Genomic DNA, 23,403 nt, shown 5'->3' with positions numbered 1-23,403 from the left:
CTTCCCAGAGTTCTCTTAATTTGATTGGTTGACATAAAGTTTGTTTACCAAAGTTGTTTGGTGGTTTAGGAATTAAATCTTCTGAAGCAGCTAATAAAGCTCTTTAAATAAAACTTTTATGGAAAATTCTTATAGATAAGGAAAGTATAAGGGTCAAAGTGGTAACTAAAAAATACTTGAGAAATTGTTCACTATTTGATCATAAGCCTAATTCAGTCTCTTCTTGGCTATGGCGTAAACTTATGAGTCTTCGGACTCTATTTAGAAAATTTGAGATGGCAAGTAGGTAATGCCGTAATGGTAGCAACATTAAGTTTTGGTCTGATAATTGAGTTTTTGCACACCCACTTACAAGCACTATGGTTGATGATGATAGTAATCGTGATCTTAATCTTTTGGTTAAAGATTTCATAACATCTGATAAATAATGGGATGTTTGTAAATTATCCAATTTAGTAAACAACGATATTGTTAATCAAATTATTAACATTCCACTGCCTCATAAGGATATTCCGGATACCCTCCTTTGGGGGTTGTCCGTAGATGGAAATTTTTCTACCAAAACAGCAACATGGTTAGCACAAGGTTTGTTCGATCAAAGTCTTGAAAAAATGTGAATTTCACTGGATTTGGAAATTGAATATTCCTCCAAAGTTAAAATTTTTCCTTTGGAAAACCTGTGTTGATGGACTCCCAACCAAAGACAGATTTCTTAAAAGCCATATTAATGTCCCACCTAATCACTACTACAGATATAGGGTATAACAACGGTTAAAACCGTTGCTATATAAAAAAGTGGACGTTGTTAAAGCATCTGTTGTTAAAGGTTTTAACAACGGTTGGTTTTTTTAAGAAACCCGTTGTGAAAACTATTAACAACGGTTAAAAATCGTTGTCGTTACGAGTCATTCGTTGTGGAAAGTGACTAATTTTTGGTGGAAAGTTATAACAACGGTTACAATAGAAAACACCGTTGTTATAACTAAAGACAACGGTTTTTTTTAAATAACCGTTGTTATTGTTTTTAAAAAAAATAAAAATACAAAGCACTGCCAAAATCCCTCCTGCATCAACTAATTATATATTACTAGATGCATTATTACTGCCAAAATCCCTGCATGAAAGGACACAATATATGGAATGCGAAGGGTTATAAGATTTGAAGCATGGATATGGCATAAATTCCAAAACAAAATATACTTCGTATTAATTTAAGCATCAAATAAACCCTAAACATATTAATTAAAAAATAACTCAAACGACACATATACTAATTATAAATTCATTCCACTATCTCAATAACCAATCCATTATATCACTATCTCCACCTTAAACTTCAAACCTAAATCTTTAAAACCTAATAAACTCCAAAGTTCCTTCAATAATGAATGATATCATTCGTTTAACATGCATTATGATTGAGTACAACAAAAGTTTCATACGCCGCTTGCAGGAAATCGAGAGGAAGAACAGACTCTTCCTTGAGCAAGCTCAGATCTGGCTTGGTGCAGGAGTTAGAGCCGCAGTGAAACATGGCTTGGTGCAGGAGTTAGAGCCGCAGATAATGCAGCTATATGAAAATATTGCATCTGCGGAACGAAACCTCCAAATAGCAAAGAAGGAGAGGATGATTCTCATAGAAGAGAATGCATCCCTAAATGAACATCTAAGAAATGTATTTTTAGCAATGCATTAAGTTTATGTATATATATATCAATTAATTAAGTTTATGTATGTTAAATGTGGATTTGTTTACTATCCTCTCCATCATCATCTTCTTTGTTTTATTTAATTTAATTTGTTTTACTAATAAACGCAGAAAAACTAAGCGAATAATTAGAGAAAGAACAATGACGGAGAAAAACACAGCAAATAAAATAATTAGAGAAATAACAATAATGACGGAGATGACAAAACCTAAAACCATAAAGCGATAGATATATACCTGATAATTAGAGAAAGAAAGAGACGATGACAACAACAGTGACGGAGATGATAAAGCGACGATGAGAAAGAGACGATGAGAAAGAGTGTGGTTGTGTGTTTGTGTTTGTGGATGTAGCTGATCTGTGTTTGTGTGGTATATATTGTGGTATTTGCTTGAAAGTATTGACAACGGTTATTACACATAAACCCGTTGTCATTAGATAATATATTAACAACGGTTTCTTTGACAACTGTTGTTAAAAAGTGTTAACAACGGGTTCTAATATAACCGTTGTAATTACTTTTCACTAATTTTGAGCCAAATTATTAACAACGGTTATAATGTATTACAAAGTAAACTGTTGTTATTAGTTTTTATATTAACAACGGTTATGTAATTTTTACCCGTTGTTAAAACTAATAACAACGGGTGACAAAATAAAACCATTGTAATTAAGTTTAGTAAAATTGCGCGGAAAAACAATAATCCATTCAACGTCTTTTCGTAATTTTCGTGAATAAGCGTTGTTAAAGAGCCGTTGTGGTTGCCTAGTTTTGTAGTAGTGAATTGTGTTTTGTGCAACCATCATATTGAAAACAAAGATTATTTCTTTTACGAATGTCCCTTGATTGGTTCAGTTATTCAAGACATGAATATTAGTAGCTTTAACAATTTCTTGTCAAATTATGATAATATTACGAGTCAAAGTTTTCTTATGAAACTTAATTATCTCAAAGATTTAATTTCAAAAGATGATTTCATTAAAATTATCTTTATTTGGTGGAATTCATGATTTTATAGAAATGACATTATCTTTAACAATGTTCATTTCAATATCAGCAAAATTATTATTTTATGTAATAATAGCATTAAGATCTGGAATGAGACTAGACATAAGGATCTCAACAATCCCGAAAAAGACAAGTCAACTAGAATCAATTCTAGTATGGAAGAAATCTGGTGGAAGAAACCTAGAAACGATTTCCTAAAGCTAAATTTTGACGGTTCGAGAATAGAAGACAATAAAGCTGCTTTAGGATATTATATAAGAGATCATAATGGTAAAGTTCTTGTGTTAGGAGCAAAAAAAGTGCGGATCTAATAGTATTCTTGTTGCGGAAGCTCTCGTTTTAAAAGAAGGTGTTTTAGCCGCTAAACAGTTAGGAATCTCAAAGATAATTGTGAAAGATGATAATTTATGTGTTATTAACTCACTTCGTAGTACTTGGCAAATCCCTTGGAAAATCTCTAATATTATCAAGGATGTGAAATTAGACATTCATTTTGTTCGACGAGGTGGTTTGAAAGCCGGTGGCTTCAACTTACCTCACTTATTCGAAAGGATGAGATAAATTGGTCAACCTAGAGGATCAACCTAATTTTCCTACCTTATCAAAAAAAAATGCCAAGAAAAGCATAAACATACACCAAATTTTTGATAATCAACCACATAATCTCCTTCCATATATATTATTATATTTTTCACATTATTATTAAAACCCTAACAAGTGAAAAGACCGTTAGGTTACACGAGTTCTTGAATTCAGTAGTTAGTTGGAGATTTGAAGGGTAGTTTCCCAAACTATTTTCCCACCATTTCCCCCTCTTTTATACCTTCAATTAGCGCAGACAAATTCAACAATAAATCACAAATTACAATCAAATACCCAATTTGTATAATTAGTTCATTCATTCATTCATAATGAATTTATTACACCAACCAGTCAATAATTTTCCCCATCAAAACCCTTTAAAAGATGTTACCTTTTTCTTCAATTATTTTCCCAATTTCTCAGTTTTTTTTTTCTGCTATCAAAATCAAGCTGTTTTCGAGTTTGTGTGCTCGTTTCGACAATCGATTTCCGGGTTTTTGCTCAATTGCTATTGTCAGTAAGTGTTCAGTTATTATACCCATTTGGGTTTTGATTAGTTGGTTTAATTTTTGTGGGAGATTTTGCCCTTTTTAGATGATGTTTAATTAGTGATCTTCCAAAATGGGATTTTGCGTATGTAATTGCCTTTTAAATTGAATGAATGTTGTTGATGTGATTGCATGTTTGATATTTATGAAATGATGGGTGCTTAATTATGTTGATTTTGATCATAATGTTAATTGCGAAACTATAAATGAGAGTTGTTTGTTTGACTCGATAATTATAACAATTTCTAAAACTAGATGATTGTCTCTGAATGCAGATAGACAGTCTCATTTTCGTGTCGTTGATTGATAACTTTAGGTTACTCGATTAGAGGTATCTGACACGAGTGTGTGTATATCTGTCTCAACTATTTTGAACTATTTTGAACGCAAACCCTAAGGTGATGGTTGAAGCTCAACTATTATATTTATTCCTATTACGCCCCTCACTCGAATGCTCATTGAGCTTAAAGAGTGGTCAGTGCACATGCTCCCCAAACCATGTGCTGAAATTTCACTTCATGAGTTATTGGAGGCTGCCAGGATTTGAACTCGTAACCTTTGGTCACAAGGGCTCTGATACCATGATAGATGAACCATCCCAACCAAACTCCAAAGGTGATAGTTGAGACCCAACTATTATATTTATTCCTGTTACGAATGTCATACTCATGTCTGTGTCGAGTGTTGGACACGAGTATCCGAGGTAACTGGAGTTAGCTTTACTCAGTAACAAATAGGAGGTCTTACAATGTTACTTTCAGCAATCTTACCAAGAACACATGTATGATTAATATTACTTTACCGCGCTAACTAAATCGACATCCAGCGTGGAGAGTAGAATTGAATGACTACAGAAGAAAATAAAAGAACATGTATAATCTTCCAAGGTGACCGGTTCTAGTAATCATGTTAATAGATTCACATTATTGTGAATGGTTTTGCAGGATTTCGGATTGTGTAGTCATTCATGGCGGGAGACCTGAAGGAGCCTTTACTTAATCCCGAGGAATTCAAGCAAAATGGGATTGATTTGGTAAGATATAGGGAGTACAAAACAATTATAGACACTTACTACCAATTTCGGTATTATATCATGTGTACTCATAAACTATACTACATATGATCAGGAACGTTTGCCTTTGGAAGACGTGTTTGAATTACTCAAAACTTCACAAAATGGGCTAACAAGCGCGGATGCTGAATTTCGCTTGACAATTTTTGGACCAAACAAACTTGAAGAAAAGCCTGTAAGCTCTTCTTATAGGCCATAGCTTGTATGTATGATGCTCTATTCTATCATTCTATGTCAATAATCATTTAGAAGCATGAGAACTGAGAAGTAGCTTGCCACGGTGTTAACTGCTTTCTTTTCTTTTCCGTTTTCCCATCAAATTCTATTTATTTTGAGGTCATGAATTTTTTACTGCAAATGTATGGAAGCTTGAATGTGTACTACTGTATGAAACTATAGCATATACTCTGGCAGTTTATTATCCTAGAGAAATTGGGGAAAACATACTCTAGTTTCTTGTAGCCTAGGAATCATGTATTATGGTATTAGGTTAAGTTTTTCATTAGCTAGTTGTGCTTCTATAACCGTCACAAGTTCTTCTAAGGATATGATGTATTGAATTGATGCAGGAAAATAAATTTTTGAAATTTCTTAGTTTTATGTGGAATCCTTTGTCTTGGGTTATGGAAGCAGCGGCTTTGATGGCCTTGATCCTTGCTAATGGAGGAGTAAGTTCTTCCAGTATATATAATTACGCTGAATTATGCTTTTAACATTGCAGTCTTACAACTGATTTTCTGCTTACGACTATTCTACCCCTCTTACGGTTCTCTCTTCTGCACTTCAGAATCAAGGAACAGACTGGCAGGACTTTGCAGGCATCATCTGCTTACTCTTCATAAACTCAACTATTAGCTTTCTAGAGGAAAATAATGCCGGAAATGCTGCTGCTGCCTTAATGGCACGCTTAGCTCCAAAAGCAAAGGTTTTATTGCCACCTGTTTGAATTTTTTTGTCACCATCAGTCATCATGTATACAGATTACAGCCAATCAATTAGCCTAGAATATGATCAGGCCTCTTTTATTCCTTCATGAACCGTAAATTAGAAACTTTCCTTCTGTATATATATACAGGTTCTCAGAGATGGGCAATGGCAGGAGCAAGATGCAGCTATATTAGTTCCAGGAGATATAATTAGCATTAAGCTTGGTGACATCATTCCTGCAGATTCACGTTTGCTCGAAGGAGACCCTTTAAAAATTGACCAGGCAAGCACAATTGCTGATAATTTGTTACTTGCATATTCTTGTTTTTGTCCATTGTTGTGCGCAGTTTGATGGTTACTGTTGAATTCTATCTCTCAGTCCGCACTTACTGGGGAATCATTACCGGTCACAAAACACACTGGTGATGAAGTGTTTTCAGGATCTATATGTAAGCAAGGAGAAATAGAAGCTATTGTAATAGCGACTGGCGTGCATTCTTTCCTTGGGAAGGCCGCATTCCTAGTGGACAGCACTGAAGTTGTAGGACATTTTCAGCAGGTATGTCATATTATGAAGTAGGAGTCAGTTGATGCAGTTCTCGACACAATCTTCATTATGGGAAACACAAATAATTGGACTGGTTTCTCATAGAAGACCGTCTCTTTGCTTTTTAAAAACAGGCTAAGGTACCCCCGCCTAAGGCCAGAGCCGTAGAAGCATAGGCGTAATGCTGTTTACTGCTTTACGATGTTCCATGGCTATAGCTTTGTAGTTTATTATTGATCACAGCCTGCGTTGCAGGTCCTTACTTCCATTGGGAATTTTTGCATTTGCTCTATAGCTGTTGGATTGATCATTGAAATCATAGTTATGTTCACTGTACAACAACGCGCTTACAGAAAAGGGATAAACAACCTTCTTGTTCTGTTGATTGGAGGAATCCCCATTGCCATGCCAACAGTTTTGTCAGTCACACTTGCAATTGGTTCTCATCGACTATCTCAACAGGTTTGTTCAGTTAGCAATAAATCCCTTCATTCCTCGTGTCAATTCACTTCTTTATCCTTTTTGAGATGTTCAAATGAATTCACTAATTTCCATTCTTGGTCAGAAATAACCCGTTAAACACTCTCATGCGAGCGTAAGCCCTAATCCCCTGTCACATTTATCCTTTTTCCAGGGTGCCATTACAAAACGCATGACAGCGATAGAAGAAATGGCCGGAATGGATGTTTTATGCAGTGACAAAACCGGAACTCTTACCCTGAATCGACTCACTGTTGACAGGAGCCTCGTCAAGGTACACAATAGCGCTTAGTCAAATTTCAAGAATCCCTTGTTAAGAATTTTTGTTTTGTAATTGTAGTTCATCAACCATCAATTATAAATCCGTTCTAGGTATTCAACAAGGATATGGATAAAGATACTATAATCTTACTAGCGGCCAGAGCTTCGAGATTGGAAAATCAAGATGCCATTGATACTGCTATAGTTAACATGCTTGGTGATCCAAAGGAGGTAATGAGATGATAGCCAGAACTCTGAGACCTATCAACCTCTTGGATGGTTTTTCTTTTTTTCTTCTAAAAAACTCTAAACCTCCATTTACAGTTTACATTTTTGATTCTAGGCTCGTGCAAAAATCGAGGAAGTTCATTTCTTGCCTTTTAATCCTGTCGACAAACGTACAGCTATCACTTACATTGATGCTGATGGTAACTGGTATAGGGCCAGTAAAGGCGCCCCTGAGCAGGTACGCAACTCCTTAAATCTCCGTAAATCTTGTTTGAAGTTATTTATGATTTGAGCAACTAATAGTAATTTACCACAACGGTCTGATTTTAAAGAATACCCCAGACCGGAGAAGTAAAGATGAGATTGTTCTGGAGCAGAATACTGCAACTCACCTGTGATATTCAGTGTGCTCCCTCTTGTTTTCCAGATTCTTGCTTTGTGCCAAGAGAAAAACGCGATTGCTAGAGAAGTCCATAGTATAATTGACAATTTTGCTGAAAGAGGACTAAGATCATTAGCCGTTGCATTGCAGGTATAGAGTAAAAACTCGGAAGTTCTCTTTTGAAAAATCCATTGTCGGAGTTTTTTCTGAATCTAGAGCTTGATTACATAACAATGACTTAATGCGTCATTTGACTCTAAACTATATCGCTTTAGTGTGAATCTGGTTGATTTCGTACATTAAAGCATTTTAAAAGGAGAGTAAACTTGTTAAAATTGCTTTCACAGAATATCCCTGAGAAAAGAAAGGCTAGTAATGGAGGCCCTTGGACATTCTGTGGATTGTTGCCTCTCTTCGATCCCCCAAGACATGATAGCGCTGAGACCATCCGTAGAGCTCTTAACCTTGGAGTTTGTGTTAAGATGATAACAGGTACTTCGTACTTATCAAAATCGAGAAGCGAAACTTTCAAAAAGAGAATTAATGGAAGTAACTATTTAAGCTACTGAATCAATTAAAATGTTACTTGCTTGTCTGTGAACAACTGCACGCCTTCACACAGACGGAAAATTTTGAAGTCGAAATTTTACTTTAATTCATTTTTTTATGTGTGTGCATCACTGGTAATAGGTGATCAACTGGCAATTGCAAAGGAGACTGGTCGACGGCTTGGCATGGGCACAAATATGTACCCCTCATCATCATTGTTTGGACATGAAAATGATGAAAATGTATCCCTTCCTGTAGATGAGCTCATCGAACAGGCTGATGGCTTTGCTGGCGTTTTTCCGGGTTAGTCAGTAAGATACATGAAAACTATTGTGAACAAAATGTAGTTAGTCCGAGGATAGTTTTTATGCAGCTGGCAGATAGTTTAATTTTGTTGTAGTTCTCTCTGCAAATGAATCTGAAGTTATATTGCATTTCATATATTCTAAGATTTTTTTTTGGTCGGTCTTATTGTTAATGGGCTAGTCCTGTAGATGAGACCGTCCTATGCAACAATCTGCGTTATTCCACAGTTAATTAAAGGGCATTATACTCGAGAGATACTCTATGACGTGTAGTCATCATATCTTTGGTCTTCTATTCATGCTGTTATTGCTGGATGTTGTGCAGAACATAAATATGAGATAGTGAAAATTCTACAAGAAAAGAAGCATGTTGTAGGAATGACGGGAGATGGTGTGAATGACGCTCCAGCTCTAAAGAAAGCAGATATTGGAATAGCCGTGGCAGATGCCACAGATGCTGCTAGAAGTGCCGCTGATCTTGTTTTAACAGAACCCGGCTTAAGTGTCATTGTCAGTGCTGTCCTTACTAGCCGGTCTATATTCCAAAGAATGAAAAACTATACAGTTTAGTCACTCTTCCTTCTGTTTCTTGGTTTCAGTTGCTGAGCAATTGTGAATTATGCGCTGTTAATTGTTTGATTTTTTTTTTCCCAGATATACGCGGTTTCCATAACCATCCGTATTGTGGTATGTAGATAAATTTCTGCACTTTACATGGCAATTATGTCAGTAAAAGTTTAATGATTTTCCCTGGACGATAAAATCTGAGGAAAGATGTTTGTTTTGCCTCAGCTTGGTTTCATGCTACTGGCATTAATCTGGGAGTACGACTTTCCGCCCTTCATGGTGCTTATTATAGCCATTCTGAATGATGGTAATGACACCTGAATTATTTCTGACAAAAGCATGACAAGTAAGTAAACTATTTTCTTAGAAGAGACAATCATGTAAATATGTTTTCGGTGCAGGCACCATCATGACGATTTCAAAAGATCGTGTAAAACCATCTCCGAGCCCTGACAGCTGGAAGTTAAAGGAGATATTCGCTACTGGAATTGTCATCGGCACATATCTAGCCTTAGTAACTGTGTTATTTTACTGGGTTGTAAACGAGACAGAATTCTTCGAGGTATTTCTCATACTATAATTAAGACAGAATCAATTCAGAACTCCTGCCTTCTGCAATTTTTTTACAAAAACACAAATCTTTCTGAGCATTTTCTCCAAAAGTTCTAACAAAAGCCTTGTCGCAAAATAAACAACTTTTTTCAGCGAAAAGCAATCATGAATCGTCTTTCCCTCTGACAAAAGTCAGTTTTTGGCGAAAATATTATCTTTTATTATGATTGATGTTTGCCAGAATACGGTTTTGTTTTTTTGCCAAAAAAACTGATTTTTGGTATAATTTTTGGAGAATTATGTTACAGAAGGCAGAAGTTTAAAAAATATGTAGAAAATATATTATTCATCACTTAACTCTTCCGAAAATGCAATTCTGAGAAGTTTTAACTAATCTATGTTCATGTATATTTTTCTTTTCGTTCTCTTTTAGAACCATTTTGGTGTGAGCTCTCTGTCTTCAAATACCGAAAAAGTATCATCAGCTGTATATCTGCAAGTAAGCATCATCAGCCAGGCTCTCATTTTCGTTACTCGCAGTCAGAGCTGGTCATTTCTAGAGAGGCCCGGAATTCTGTTGATGTCTGCATTTGTAGTGGCGCAACTGGTAAGCAAATTTCATGGCAGTTTCACTCCTGATTAAATCTTTCTCCTATTTGATCCTCTCAAAATTCTGCAGGTTGCCACTTTGATAGCAGTTTATGCAAAAATTAATTTCGCTTCAATCAGCGGGATTGGATGGCGGTGGGCTGGTGTAATATGGTTATACAGCCTGGTTTTCTATTTCCCTCTTGATATTATAAAGTTCGTGGTTCAGTACGCTTTGAGCGGAGAAGCTTGGAATCTTGTATACAACAGAAAGGTAGGAGGAAAATTTGTCACAGTCCCGAGGCTCATAGCTTGACATGATCGCGGCTATATTAACCAATCCTATTTCTCTATGAATGATGTGATTTGAACAGACTGCATTCACCTCCAAGAAAGATTATGGAAGGGAAGATAGGGAAGCAAGGTGGCTAGTTTCTCGAAGATCTTTAGAAGGCTCGCAATCCATGTACGAAGGTGAAGGCCGACAAAGGCGAAGGAATTATTCTCTGATTGCGGAACAGGCTAGACGGCGTGCTGAGATTGCAAGGTATTTAGAATAGTCTGGTAGATGCTTGGTTCACTGATTAGGTCAGAGTCTGATTGAGCTTTTTCAACCTGAGCCTTACTATTTAACCCAGGAAACGGCATTTAGGTCAAATTACGGGTTGTGTCATTGTAGTCAGGTCATTTCGAGTATGTCTGCATTCGGGTTCACAAACTAAGTTATATTGATGACATCCTGAAACTTGCAGGCTGCAGAAGGAGGATTACGCTCTAAAACGGCACGTGGAGTCAGTGGTGAGATTGCAGAATTTGGATGATGATTTGATCTTCTCTGCACATACAATCTGATACTCCTATAATCTGCCATGAAAAGCTCAAACATACAGGATGTTGTAAAATTATGAAAATTTCTCTAATATCTAGGCGATTAATCGATGATCAGACAGCATTGATCGAATGCCAAAATAACAAAATTGATATATTCCTCCCCTTTGCTCCATCTATATTCTGTTCTACTGTACTCGATTTTTTTCTGAGAACTTGCTAGATTTTTTTAGTCATTACTAGTACTACTGAGATTTTTCAGATTTCCAGTTGTTTAAAGCTGATTTCTAGCCTATTTTCGGCTTTTGGATCGCGCGCCTACAAGAGTGACTGTTGCGAAATTTTCAGCAGTCAATAAATTGGTGTGCAAATCTTGGTATTTTGGCTAATGCTCTGTTAGTTCATCTGATTTTTATTTACACTTCCGTTTTCATGTGTAAATGTTTGTTATCTTGATGGCAAGGTTTACTGGGTGGACACCCAGAATTGAAATAGCCGGCATAGAGACACCAGACGCGGTGTTTTTTTTTTTTTTTTTTTTGGTGTATTAACGGAAATACAAGGGCAGTTTCAATATAGACATGATTTATACTCAGAACTAGTGAATAACGCGCCTCATAATTTTTATCAGTTGATGTTAGCAATACTAGACACGAGTTGAAACATTACTCACATACACGACGACAATTTAGGGAGTTGAAGTTAGCAATACACGGCCGTGTATGTGAGTAATGTTTAGTATTGCTAACTTCAACTGATAAAATTGTCGTTGTGTATGTGAGTAATATCAGTTGAAGTTAGCAATACACGGCCGTTTCAAGTAAGAGTTCTCCGGTGAAGTAAGATGCGCGTTTCCAAATGTTGTGGAAAACATGTCAACAAGAAGCGGTAATTGCAGGAATATAAAGAAGAGAATTGGGATGATAGCAAGCAGAGAAACTGGGACAACAATCAAACTGATTTGGTGACACAGTACTATATGAATGGTCGCACAAAACGCGAGCATCATAAAAGCTGCTGCAAATATTAGGCTCACTAATCCAATTATCATCTTCAGGGGTAAGGACACGACAAAGTCGTCATCTAAGTAGGATGCAGTGAGGATCACTGTGAATGCTAATACTGAAGTGATGGAAGAAAAGAGGGCCATAGCAACTGACATTGTGAAGATAATGAAAGACGGTGTGCCTACGAATATCGGGATACCTGTCTCGTGACTGTTCCCTCCTGGGAAAGTGAATGCAGCTGTGAACACCATTGTTACCTTAAGGCTTAAACCATTGCATTTCCCGCTGCATTCGAGTTGCTGTGCCAAAACCAAACAAGCGACTTGGAGCCGGTAACTTTGCTGCATTGTGCTTGAACCTGGGTCTCCTGGTTATTTCACCCAAGTTTTAACCACTAAACTCCACCCTTCCGGGCAACCTTATGGTATATAAAAAATGAAAAGTAATTTTTTTTGCTGACCCGCGAATTCATCAATTCATCAAAAAATTACTAGTAAACGACTTGCACATTCCCAAGTCTTTTTCTAATCACTTGCTACTAACTCAGGAACTGGTAGAGTACCTCAGGAAGACGGTCCGACAGTAGCGAGTTCAGAACTTTGCCACTTCGGACTTTTTTTTGTTATATTTTTATCTTTATTAGCGACTTGCTGTGCCTGTCGGGTTCCGTTTGAGTTACAGCCTTACAGGACAGAAATATTGCACTTGACAATGAAGCATATTATCGTATGGACTTACCGTCCTGTACTGCCATACCCCTTTTGCGGCCACCTGGTGAGGAGTTGGTTATTCTTGAACATTTTTTGGCATCCAGAGAGAGAGCGAGGTTTAGCAGACGTCAACTAGCTTAGTTAGTAAAGCCGTGAGAAGTGGTACTCATGACTTAGGTTCGAACTCTGTCAGCATCAAAACCCGCTCCCTTTACATCCACAAGAAAAGTGTGAAGTTTACCTCTATTTATACAGGGCTTTGTATCATTTTCAGTATGAACAGTAGGGTTTTAAGTAACAAATGAATTTATACATGCTCTGTTGCCTCTGTACATTGGTAACATATTACAAGTTTGAATCCTCCGCATTGTAAACTGTAATGGACACATAAATTGGCGGCGACATGGTGCCTTATTGTCTATCTGGATCAGTTAGCCAAATGCTTCCTTCCGTTTCCTAAACAAGTTATTGCCTTGACTCCTCGACGAAACAATTCCCTAAGCCAGTTTACAACACCAAGAGGCGGTGGTGGTAGCGGCCGTCTCAAATAAGAGTTATCCGGTGAAGGAAGATGAGCGTTCCCAAATGTTGTGGAAAACATGTCAACAAGAAGCGGTAATTGCAGGAATATAAAGAACAGAATTGGGATAATCGCAAGCAAAGAAACTGGGACGACAATCAACTTGATTTGCTGAGATAATACCATATGAATGGTCGCACAAAATGCGATCATCATACAAGCTGCTGCAAAAGTTAGGGTCACTAATCCCATTATCATCTTTAGGGGCAAGGATACGACAAAGTCGTCATCTAAGTAGGATGCAGTGAGGATCACAGTGAATGCTAAAACCGAGGTGATGGAGGAAAAGAGGGCCATAGCACTCGACATTGCAAAGACAACGAAAGCTGGTGTGCCTAAAAAAATCGGGATACCAGTGTCTTGACTGTCCCCGCCTGGGACAGTGAAGGAGGCTGTGAACACCATGGTTGCAATGAGTGCTGCCACTACTGTGCATGATTGTGCTGTGTCTCTCATCCAACTCTCGGCTTCTTTTAGTAGTTCTTTGTGCTCTTTCATGAACAATTCCCTGGCGGTTTCACCATCTTTGTTTTTCCATCGTAGATCGTTTGGCCTTGTCAAGCTCTTCACAGCCTACATATCCAAATAATGGAGGCAAAGTTTCATACAACAAATACATCACTCTTCTTGTACCTCTTTTAATTCACAAATTCTTGTTTCAGACGTACACTTTCGTCTTATTTTCCGACGGACATATATGACCATTTTATAGTTAAATGTAACCACAATGGTATAGGCAGTGTTACAGCTTATGGTAACTGGTTTTTCAATAGTGGTCACATTTAACTGTAAAATGGTTACAAAATTCCGTCTTATTATTTCAGACCAAAAAGGCCCGTCTAAAGCAAGACGCACTGCTTTTAATTAGGATGCAAGCTCACTAGGCTATGGGCAGGAGATTATCCCCTTCTTGGTACCGTCTTTACAAGAAAATACATACTTGTTTGATTTAAGATTTACAGCCAAAACCAAGGGGGGTACCTTAAACCATTGCATTTCCCGCTGCATTTGAGACGCGGCACCAAACCCAAACAGACGACCAGGAGCTGGTAACTTGGCTGCATTGTGCAGAAGTTTATTGCTATTGTTGTCCACAAATGCCGTCACTCTGTCTCTATAGGGACCTAACTCATACAGGAGGCTCAAAATCTTTTCATGGCGAAGTGAGGCAGCTAAATGAAACAAAGTTTGACCATCCTCTGCCCTTATGTTCACTACAGATGGACAAGTTCTTAAAATTTTTCTCAAAACTTCATAGTTACCCCATTTTGCAGCCGTTAGAGCTGCCGCCTTCTTTATCTTGACACAGCGCTTGTACTGCTTTTCATCTTTGTCCAAAGGATTGCATAATAAATCCAACATTTCCAAGGCTTGTATGTGCATTAGCTTCATATCTCGAATGCGCTTCACTTTTTGAACTGTCATTTAGATCTAACACAAGTGTTACTGCAGAAACACTAGCATTCTTCTAAAGGAAGACACTTTCTTTACATGGATTAAAAAATTTCTCGTAACAACTACTTAGGACTTACCCAGTGCTTTAATGAGGTTCCTACGCAGAAATAGCACTTCATGACCATCTACCATTTCTGCATCAACATAGACGCACACTCCTTAATCCTTATAATCAACTACTGACTTGTCAAACAACCATTAAAATCACGTAGCAGCTCGATAGGTAATTAATCCCATCAGGAAAATGCAGAGCAAGTAGATATTATCTTGATTATTATGCCAATAATAAGAACTTCATGATCCGAGGAAAAAAAATTTCAAAACTTGCTACTGGATGAGATAATCATGATTGTCAAAGTCACCTTTTACGGAACTTCCTGTGTCATGCAAGAACGACTCATCTTTATTATTGACTGAAATCACTGCAGGTAGAAAGACAATTTCAGATTAGTAAGACCTTTATCAGTTTTGCTATTGGTTTAGGAAAACTAGCACGTATAATCGACATGAAATGGAGAACTAACTTACAAGAATAAATCAGACGTTCAAATATTCCAAGACGAGTTCCAGTAGGGAATGCCCTTGGTCTTTTGGCCAAACAATTGAGCAGCGTAAATGCGTCTCCGAATTCAAATAACGCCAGTGTGTCACGTTGTTTTAATGCGTATAATGCAGGTCCTAGCCAGGGAAAGACAATGAATAACAAGTAAATCAGCTCACTTTTAACAATCCAGGTTGTCATTACGGCATTACCTATAGTCCTATACATCTATAATATACTACATCCGTCCTAAATTTATTGTCCCCATCTGACTTTGGTGGCCAACCAATCTCCTCCCCGCTAATTCCTTCAAAAGTTCAAAGGGTGTAATGTAAAATCTGTCATATGTGCTTTACCATAACAAAACCATTTTCATGGCGTCATTTTCAAAAAGTTGCAACTCTTGTATACAACAACAACAACAACATTACCCCAGTGCCTCAATGGCTCCCGCAAATTGCGGGGTAAGGGGGGGTGTCGAATGTACGCAACCTTACCCTTGTGTAAGAGGTTGTTTCCGAATGACCCAAGATGAAAATTGCGTCGAGAACTGCATCGAAGGACCACTACTTCACAGGAGAAAGAGGTGCAGCCACTTTAGTGAGCCATTTTGCTTTATATATTGTGAGAAAATATTGGTCAGAGTCAACCTTATCGATCACCAAAGTCAGATAGGGGCACAGTGGGTAAAATATGCGATTTTCTGTAAAACTACCAACCTAAAGACTAAAGTACAGTATTTTGAGCAACACCTCAAAAACTCCAATCTCAAAGTTTGTAAACTGAGGTTTGATCAAGTACGATTATTAAATCTAAGTTCCAACAATCTCTACGTGTCTATAACTACGAGTTCAACATCAAAGCAATACTACCTAATCAAACCAACAAATTTATAAAGAGAACTTACCAATGACATCAGATGAGATAAGAGTAGAAAGGATAAAATAGGCTTGAGCAGAGCTGAAGTTCGAATCATCCTTAAAATTTGTCTTAGAGAAGAGATATAGAGCAATTTGCTTAAGACCAATAGCTCCTGCATAGTTCACTGCTGGTATACCAAATCGACTTATATGAAGCGAATGTTGTAAGTCTGCCCTCTTCTCACCAAGAACTCTCAAAGCAGTAAGATTTCCACTCGAAACAGCATAACTCAGAGGAGTACGTCCGTCATTATCTGTTGCTTCTAAATCACTCTTATCTATTAAGCTTATGATGCTGTTTAAGATTTTTTTCTCTTCACAAAATCCGAAGGCAGCATGTAAAAACGTACCCCCATGCTCCGTGATCTTGGCTGTACGAGCACCAGGATCATCCCTCAGAATCCGTAATGCTGTCCCCCAGTCACCAGTAAATGCTGCTATATACAAAGGTCTGTACTTGATTTCGGTTTCATACACAGTTGTTACACTGTCCTCATCATCCTCATCGTCTTCATCCTCCTCCTCCTCCTCCTCTTCATGAGAGCCTTCTTCGGCCTCTTCTTCATTAGAGTCCTCATCCTCCACGTGTACCTCTCCTACATTTGCTGATCATGGTTATTGCATTGACAAAAAAATTGCATTCACTTAACAATAGCTATAAATGAGTACAATGGCCGCTTAATAGCTCGTGCACCTAATTTAATGATAGCTATTGATACCAATAAATGAGTTATATAAGCTATTAGGCCGTAAAACAGTCTTATTTGGGAATTTGTGACCAAACATAGCGCAATGCCGCAATGTCAAAACAAGCCATAGAGCCATGATAAACCCAATAAACTATCAAACCCAAAACCTTAAGCTCCTAAAACTATTTAACAACTGTTTATCTTCGACTCAAATCGATTTACTTTCCTGATCCAATCACCAGCACAAATAGTACTCGCTCTGTCCCAGTCATTTGTTTACCTTTGGTTTTGGCATAAGGACCAAGGTAAGAGGAGATAACCAATTATTTGATGACAAGTGGACCAAAACGAGGTGGGTGGAGGATCAAATTGTTCACCAAAAGCATTTCCAAAATTGAAAGGTAAACAATTGACTCAGACACGCAAAAATAGAATAGGTAAACAAATGAACTTCTTTCCCATTATAGCTCAAGTTTGCTCATGTACAGCAATACCCACCAAATGTTTGTTAGAATGCCCCAAAGAAGTCATAACAGATTTGCACTTTTCCATGTGAAAATCAAACACAAAACCTAATCTCAGTGGCGGAGTCAGAATTTGCGGTTAGAGGGACAAAAATATTTCAAGGTGGCGAACGAGTAATGCCCTAAGGTAAACTAAAACAAGTTTGAAAATTCTAACTAAAAGCTTCAAAATTTTCATTGATCACGGGGCGAGCGCCCCTGCTACCCCCTTAAATCCACCATTGTGCTCAACTATATTATTGACTATAGCAATAAATATAGTAGAATTATTCAAAAATAAAACATTAAAAATAAAATTAGAGTAATGACTAAAAACAATAATTGTAGTGGATTATACCTTGATTTGGGTGATGATTATGATGATCAAGAAGATGACGTCTGCTGGAACCTTCAGTGATCATCCTTAGCTTTCACTTTTAGTATAAAAACAATGGTAGTATAGTTTAATTTGGACAAAAATGGTGAATCTGAATCTTGAAGTTTAACAAATTTATGAGTTATGGAGGTAAGTGCAACTGGTGTTGTTGATCATCGTTTTCAATCAAGTCAAATAGTCAAATCAGTAAGGGAGTAATTAATTAGTGTGTACTAATAATTGACTTAACCACTTCCAGTCTTTCTCTAATCATTTCCTTGAATTCATGTTCTCTCAAAAACAGACCCATGCAATTTGGGTAGAGTTAATATGGAGTACCCCTCTTTCAGTTCATTTGTTTACCTTTTTTATTTTGTCAATTGTTTATCTTTCTATTTAGGTAATATTTTTGAAAATTCAATTTGATCATTTAGTTGTTTGGTTGATCAAGGAACTTAATTTTCCTATGAAAATACAAATCATGGGAATTAAGTTCCCTCATCCAATTCAGGTGAATTTCGAAAAAGTGTTTGATTGTTCATGTAGGAATTAAATTCCACAAGAACTTCCAATGACCAAGGGGGGAGTAGGTAAGCAACTTTCCACATCATGTAGGCATTGGAAGTTCCTGGGAAGTGTTAATTCCTACATTTTCCAAAATTTATGGCAACCAAACAACCCAGGTTTTTCAAAATCATGGGATTTTCCAATGCCTATGTTTTCTAAGTGGCAACCAAACGACCCCATATTTGGTCCATTTATCATTAAATAAGCGGTCATCTTTTCTTTCTTTGTTCTTGCGCCAAAATCAAAAGTAAATAAATGATTGAAACGGAAAGAGTACTTATTTATGTAACAACGCCATCTACAAAAATATCTTACCAAGGCCTACCTTAACAAATGAAAGTACTACCATCTCGGTTACCCGAGGGGGTGCATCAAAGATACCATGATGAAACAAGAAATGTAAATAATAAAGTTTAAGCCAAGGTTACATAAACCAAAATCTCAAAGTAAAAGTAAAATACAACTTTGCCTCAAACTAGTCATGTGATAGTCTACTTAATCAACAACGGAAGCTAATGTGAATGTCTCGACGCCGTCTCATCCAAACCCGCAAGCAAGCTCAAACGTCAACACCTGCTTGACTCACTGCTCACCATTTACCGGAAATATCAAATGGATCACCACAGTTTTGAAACATTTGAAGGGTCGGTACAATTACACAATTAATCACAATTATACACAAGAATATATATATATATGAAACACAAGTTAACACAATCAATACTCCAACAATCCTCCAAACTCCATAACAACAAATGGCTCTCATCACAACGAGTAGCCGGGTTCCCATCGCAACAAGGCATAACCCACCCCTGCCGATGCCAAACAGCAACATGGACATCAAATTCCCGCTCATCGCAACGAGCGAACCCAAACTCATTAATGTGCACATCCCCTTGTGACGGGAGTCACAAGAGGCAAAACAAAGGGGTGAAACCATCTTCCGACATGACTCACAATATCCAAACCAACAACTCCAATGATCACAATCACAAAAGCACATACTACAATCAAAATAAACACAATATCACCCAATGCAATTAACCACATAATTGTACTGTGTAGGGAAGTCCTACATTATTCGCGAAATGCAAAAGCAACGATAGACAACTTAGAACTCTCTACGAAATCGTCACCTATATACAATGATATATATGCAATACTAATCAAGATCCATCACTATATTATAATCATTTCCCTTTTCTACCCAAATTAGAGTTACGACGAATGCGAATAAAAATGCAACAAAGACGAAAACTAATACTTACAATCCGATCGACACAAGAAATGAACAACCGAGGAACAAAAGCTAAATCCTTGCGTGGTAGATGATTAGAGTGATTAGGAGGAGTTTAGAGAATGTTTGTAGGTTTAGAAAATAATTAGCGATTTGATTACGAAATTATATAACTCCTTAATCCTTCTAATCAAACCGTGCATAAAACGTTCCCAAACCGGGCATACACTCGGTCTAGTCCCATAGGCACTCGGCCGAGTACACTCTACTCGACCGAGTGTCACCCATACTCGATCGAGTGTCCCCAAGTCAGAAGCCTGAACAAAAACACCCGACGACGCATTCAGTCGAGTACAGCCTACTCGATCGAGTACTCTATGCTCAGAAATGCGTAGTATTACCATTTAGACACGTAGTCAGAAGGCAAGCTGAAAGAAACATAAATTCTACGGAGTATTTAGTTCTTAAATATTTATTAATGGGAATCTATTTAATCTATGCCTTATTTCAAACCGGCCATGACTAAATTTAGTGTAAACGCATATTCGGCTAACTACCACGGTCCACAAGTTAGTAGTGTTCCAATCATGAGGTCTTAATCGTGGGAGGTTAGTTTAAGCTTACGCGTTAACCTTAATATTTATACAATAAATCAGTGTAATTACTATTAGCATAATCTTATTGTTTAGTTAAAATAAGACGTACCTACTCCATTTAGACTTTGTATTACCAAAGTATTTGACTTTGTTGGGTGATAAACACTACCAACCTACGGAATATTATTTTTGGTAGGATAATGGTATACAATTAGACACCAATTATGTTGACGACTTAATTTCCTCTGATAATAATTTCCGATGCATAACACAAAATATAGTCATAAAATAATCTTGTTTAATTTGTCTTATGAGTAATTTGATCATTCACACTCAATTTGTTCTACTTATCATTTAGTAATTGCCCCCTTTTTTTCTTGGTTTTTGTAATTATTTAGTTGTGTAATTTATTTTCGTGTCAGTAGTGTTCTCCCTTCGAATCATGTTTCATGCATCCAACTAATATACCTGTGTTACTCATAATAAGGCCTAAGGGTTTGTTATAATTATTAGAGTAATTTATCGATTACACCCACGCTTAATCCACTTTTTTACATTTACTCCCACGTCAAATTTTTTTTTTAAATTACACCCAAATTAATTGCTCCGTTTATAAATTGCACCCAATATCGGATTCAGGCCCTATTTCCGTCAAATTTGAAAATTTTTGGGTTAAAACATTTATTTTAGGACAATTTTACCCTTCTTCATTATTATTATCACCCAACCTCATCATCTTCTCCATTTCTTATCCCCAAACTCTGTCTCTCCCCGTAAATCAGCCTTACCACCACTTCTGCCTCACCGCCGTGAGAGTTCCACCGTATGAATGCCCACCCACCATGACCCCAGCAAACCCCTTCATCTCTTCGTCCCAGATCTGGTGTCCTCATCATCCTATAACAAAGGGCTTGCAATAACCGGTTTTTTAATTGGTGATGCTAATAATGTGGATAATAAATATGTCGTAAGAGAGTCGTTGCTCTCAAGGCTAGAAAAGGCATGGAATCATTCATTGTATATTATGGCATTGGGTGCAATTTCCGTATACTATAGGAAATCAGTGATAGATGATTCCCATATTCTTCTCCCATATTCTTTCTTGGTTATGCATATGATCCCTATCATCGGTGGTGTGCGCAGTCACAGAGGCTGGTTATCCTATGACACCATCTAGGTTTGGCGCCATCGGTCCTTTGATTCATAATCAGTCCAGTAAACAGTAAACACCAAGCCATGACGCTGTCTTCTGTCCTAATCAAGATCTGGGGAATGATACACATTACGCTACATTGTTAAGCCCAATTTCTAAACCTCAGACTATCTCGAATTTTTTTCTAAAATGGGCTTTTTTAACAAAGTAATAAACAAAATGGGTGCGTTTTCAAAGTTATTGTCGAAAATGGGTCCACGTAGGCTCGGTTTTTGCGAAGCTGGAGAAAAGGTCAAGTCGCTCACCGGGAGAGCGACTTAACTCTTTCCCTATATCCCACATCTCTTTCCTTCCCTTACCCGTATTCCTTATCAAAAAAAAAAAAAATCCCAAATCAAAACCCTAAATCGCACATCTCTTCGATTTTTCGTCCAAAATCTACTCTAAATCAGTCAATTGGTTTGATTAAAACACAATTTACTACTCTCTAAGCCATATCAAGCAAATATTTGGGTATTTCTTGGGCAAATTCGAAACATATTGAAGGTATTAGTTTACTTATTTTCTTAATTAGTACTTGATTAGAGTAGCTATTTACTCTAGTTTTTGATTATTATTCCATATATTTCATGTTTGTGTTGAATTTGGGTGGTTGTTAGTGTTGTAGTTCGATTTTTTTTAGTTATAGCTATGGAGAGGAGTCATTTTCCCTTATTGTGTTATTGGAATGGTGAAATAGTTGAAGGAGATGGGTGTGTAAGCTATGTAGGTGGAAATGAGTCTTTTATTTTTGCTAATAGTAATATGAGCTTCAATGATATACACAATGAGGTATACACAACCATTGGTGTTGATAGTAGTAAGTATAAATTAGTGTTGAAAATGAAGTTTCCTAGTCTTGGATGTTTTAAGGTTGTTTCTCTCAACAATGACCGTTCTTTACAAGCGATGTGGGCTAGTATATGTCATTCAAAGGCGGGATCTATGGACATTTATGTTGAGTTGATACCAATTCAACAACCTCAAGTGAGTAATGCAAATGTAGTACCCGATGTGTCTTTTACTAGGATGTTAAAAAATTTTATGTCACCAACGCATAATGTACAAGGTATAGGGAGTGATGATCGGTATGTGTCATTGTTAACAAATAATATTGGAGTAGAGGTAGGGGACGGTAATATTGAAGGGGATGAAGTTGAGGTTGATGTTGATTTAAGACTAGAGAATGCTAGTGATGAGGATGATGAGGATGATGAGGACATTGATCATGTGTCTTCCACTGCTCCAAATCCGGAATTCAATAGTATTTCTAAATTTGATGAAACACAAGGGAATAATTGGGCTAATTGGAAAAATGTTGTCCCATTTGATGTTAGGGGAGAGTTTTGTGTTGGTCAAACATTTCCTAATAAGAGTTCTTTGTGGAAGCAATTACATCGTATAATTTGAGGGTGAATCAAAGTTTCAAAGTTCATGAGTCAAAGCCTCACACTGTGACATACAAATGTGGGAGGAGACCTACATCATGTAGTTGGACATTAAGAGCCACCCAAAAAAAAATTGGTTTCCGATGCATTTACTATTGTGAGATACAATGGTGGTCATGAGACATCATGTGTAGGAGACATCATGCCTATAGACCACCGAAACTTGCGAAGAACTTTTATTAGTAATGCCATTAGGAATATTGTGGAGGCAGACTGGGCGTTGACGGTAAATGCAATTATTGAAATAATAATTGATAAATATAACTACAAGATCACTTATATGAAGGCATGGAAAGCTAAACAAAAAGCTCTTGCCGACATATTTGGTGATTGGGAGTTATCATACCAGTTGCTTCCTCGATTTTTTGAAGCTCTTGAAGGAAGCTAATCCCGGTACTGTTGTTCAATTTGTAAATTATCCAACCGATGATCCAAATGTTGTCATATT

General features: G+C 37.1%; 3 protein-coding genes across 4 annotated transcripts; 1 reads left to right on the top strand and 2 right to left on the bottom strand.

Annotated features, from left to right (window-relative positions):
* The first annotated feature begins 3,413 nt into the window (after nt 1-3,413).
* On the top strand, nt 3,414-11,520 carry LOC141591750 (ATPase 10, plasma membrane-type). The gene is made up of 22 exons (XM_074412192.1): nt 3,414-3,817; nt 4,793-4,881; nt 4,976-5,095; nt 5,490-5,588; nt 5,708-5,845; nt 5,996-6,130; nt 6,227-6,406; nt 6,650-6,856; nt 7,029-7,148; nt 7,247-7,366; nt 7,479-7,601; nt 7,791-7,895; nt 8,093-8,237; nt 8,436-8,597; nt 8,925-9,163; nt 9,254-9,286; nt 9,392-9,473; nt 9,568-9,728; nt 10,152-10,325; nt 10,398-10,580; nt 10,681-10,853; nt 11,059-11,520. The coding sequence occupies exons 2-22, from the start codon at nt 4,816-4,818 to the stop codon at nt 11,156-11,158; spliced, it is 2,865 nt and encodes a 954-aa protein (XP_074268293.1). The 5' UTR covers nt 3,414-3,817; nt 4,793-4,815; the 3' UTR covers nt 11,159-11,520.
* A 401-nt stretch (nt 11,521-11,921) lies between these two features.
* Nucleotides 11,922-12,488, bottom strand: LOC141589725 (uncharacterized). Its single transcript, XM_074410351.1, has one exon. The coding sequence runs from the start codon at nt 12,486-12,488 to the stop codon at nt 11,922-11,924; it is 567 nt and encodes a 188-aa protein (XP_074266452.1).
* Nucleotides 12,489-13,038: 550 nt separating this feature from the next.
* LOC141591749 (uncharacterized) lies at nt 13,039-18,080 on the bottom strand. 2 transcript variants are annotated; one of them, XM_074412191.1, is made up of 7 exons: nt 17,898-18,080; nt 16,335-16,943; nt 15,415-15,564; nt 15,249-15,308; nt 14,964-15,020; nt 14,413-14,849; nt 13,039-14,004 (listed from the first exon to the last, which is right to left on the bottom strand). In XM_074412191.1, the coding sequence occupies exons 1-7, from the start codon at nt 17,959-17,961 to the stop codon at nt 13,279-13,281; spliced, it is 2,103 nt and encodes a 700-aa protein (XP_074268292.1). In that variant the 5' UTR covers nt 17,962-18,080; the 3' UTR covers nt 13,039-13,278. The 2 variants fall into 2 exon arrangements, with proteins under 2 accessions (XP_074268292.1, XP_074268291.1); XM_074412190.1 differs by having other exon boundaries at nt 16,335-16,952; nt 17,898-18,051.
* Nucleotides 18,081-23,403: the final 5,323 nt, after the last annotated feature.

The sequence above is a fragment of the Silene latifolia genome, chromosome 7 (assembly GCF_048544455.1).
Source record: "Silene latifolia isolate original U9 population chromosome 7, ASM4854445v1, whole genome shotgun sequence".
In the NCBI taxonomy this organism is placed as follows: Eukaryota; Viridiplantae; Streptophyta; class Magnoliopsida; order Caryophyllales; family Caryophyllaceae; genus Silene; species Silene latifolia.
Note: the sequence above shows the minus strand (reverse complement) of the source record. Positions and strands in the feature narration are given on the sequence as shown.

Coding starts and splice junctions, on each gene's coding strand:
- LOC141591750 (XM_074412192.1), top strand. CDS start 4,816: ATGGCGGGAGACCTGAAGGAGCCTTTACTTAATCCCGAGGAATTCAAG. Junction 9,164..9,253: donor AAAGAATGAAAAACTATACA/GTTTAGTCACTC, acceptor TTTTTTTCCCAG/ATATACGCGGTTTCCATAAC. Junction 9,474..9,567: donor TATAGCCATTCTGAATGATG/GTAATGACACCT, acceptor TTTTCGGTGCAG/GCACCATCATGACGATTTCA.
- LOC141589725 (XM_074410351.1), bottom strand. CDS start 12,488: ATGCAGCAAAGTTACCGGCTCCAAGTCGCTTGTTTGGTTTTGGCACAG.
- LOC141591749 (XM_074412190.1), bottom strand. CDS start 17,961: ATGATCACTGAAGGTTCCAGCAGACGTCATCTTCTTGATCATCATAAT. Junction 15,565..16,334: donor TATCTCATCTGATGTCATTG/GTAAGTTCTCTT, acceptor TTCCCTGGCTAG/GACCTGCATTATACGCATTA. Junction 14,850..14,963: donor GAACCTCATTAAAGCACTGG/GTAAGTCCTAAG, acceptor TCTAAATGACAG/TTCAAAAAGTGAAGCGCATT.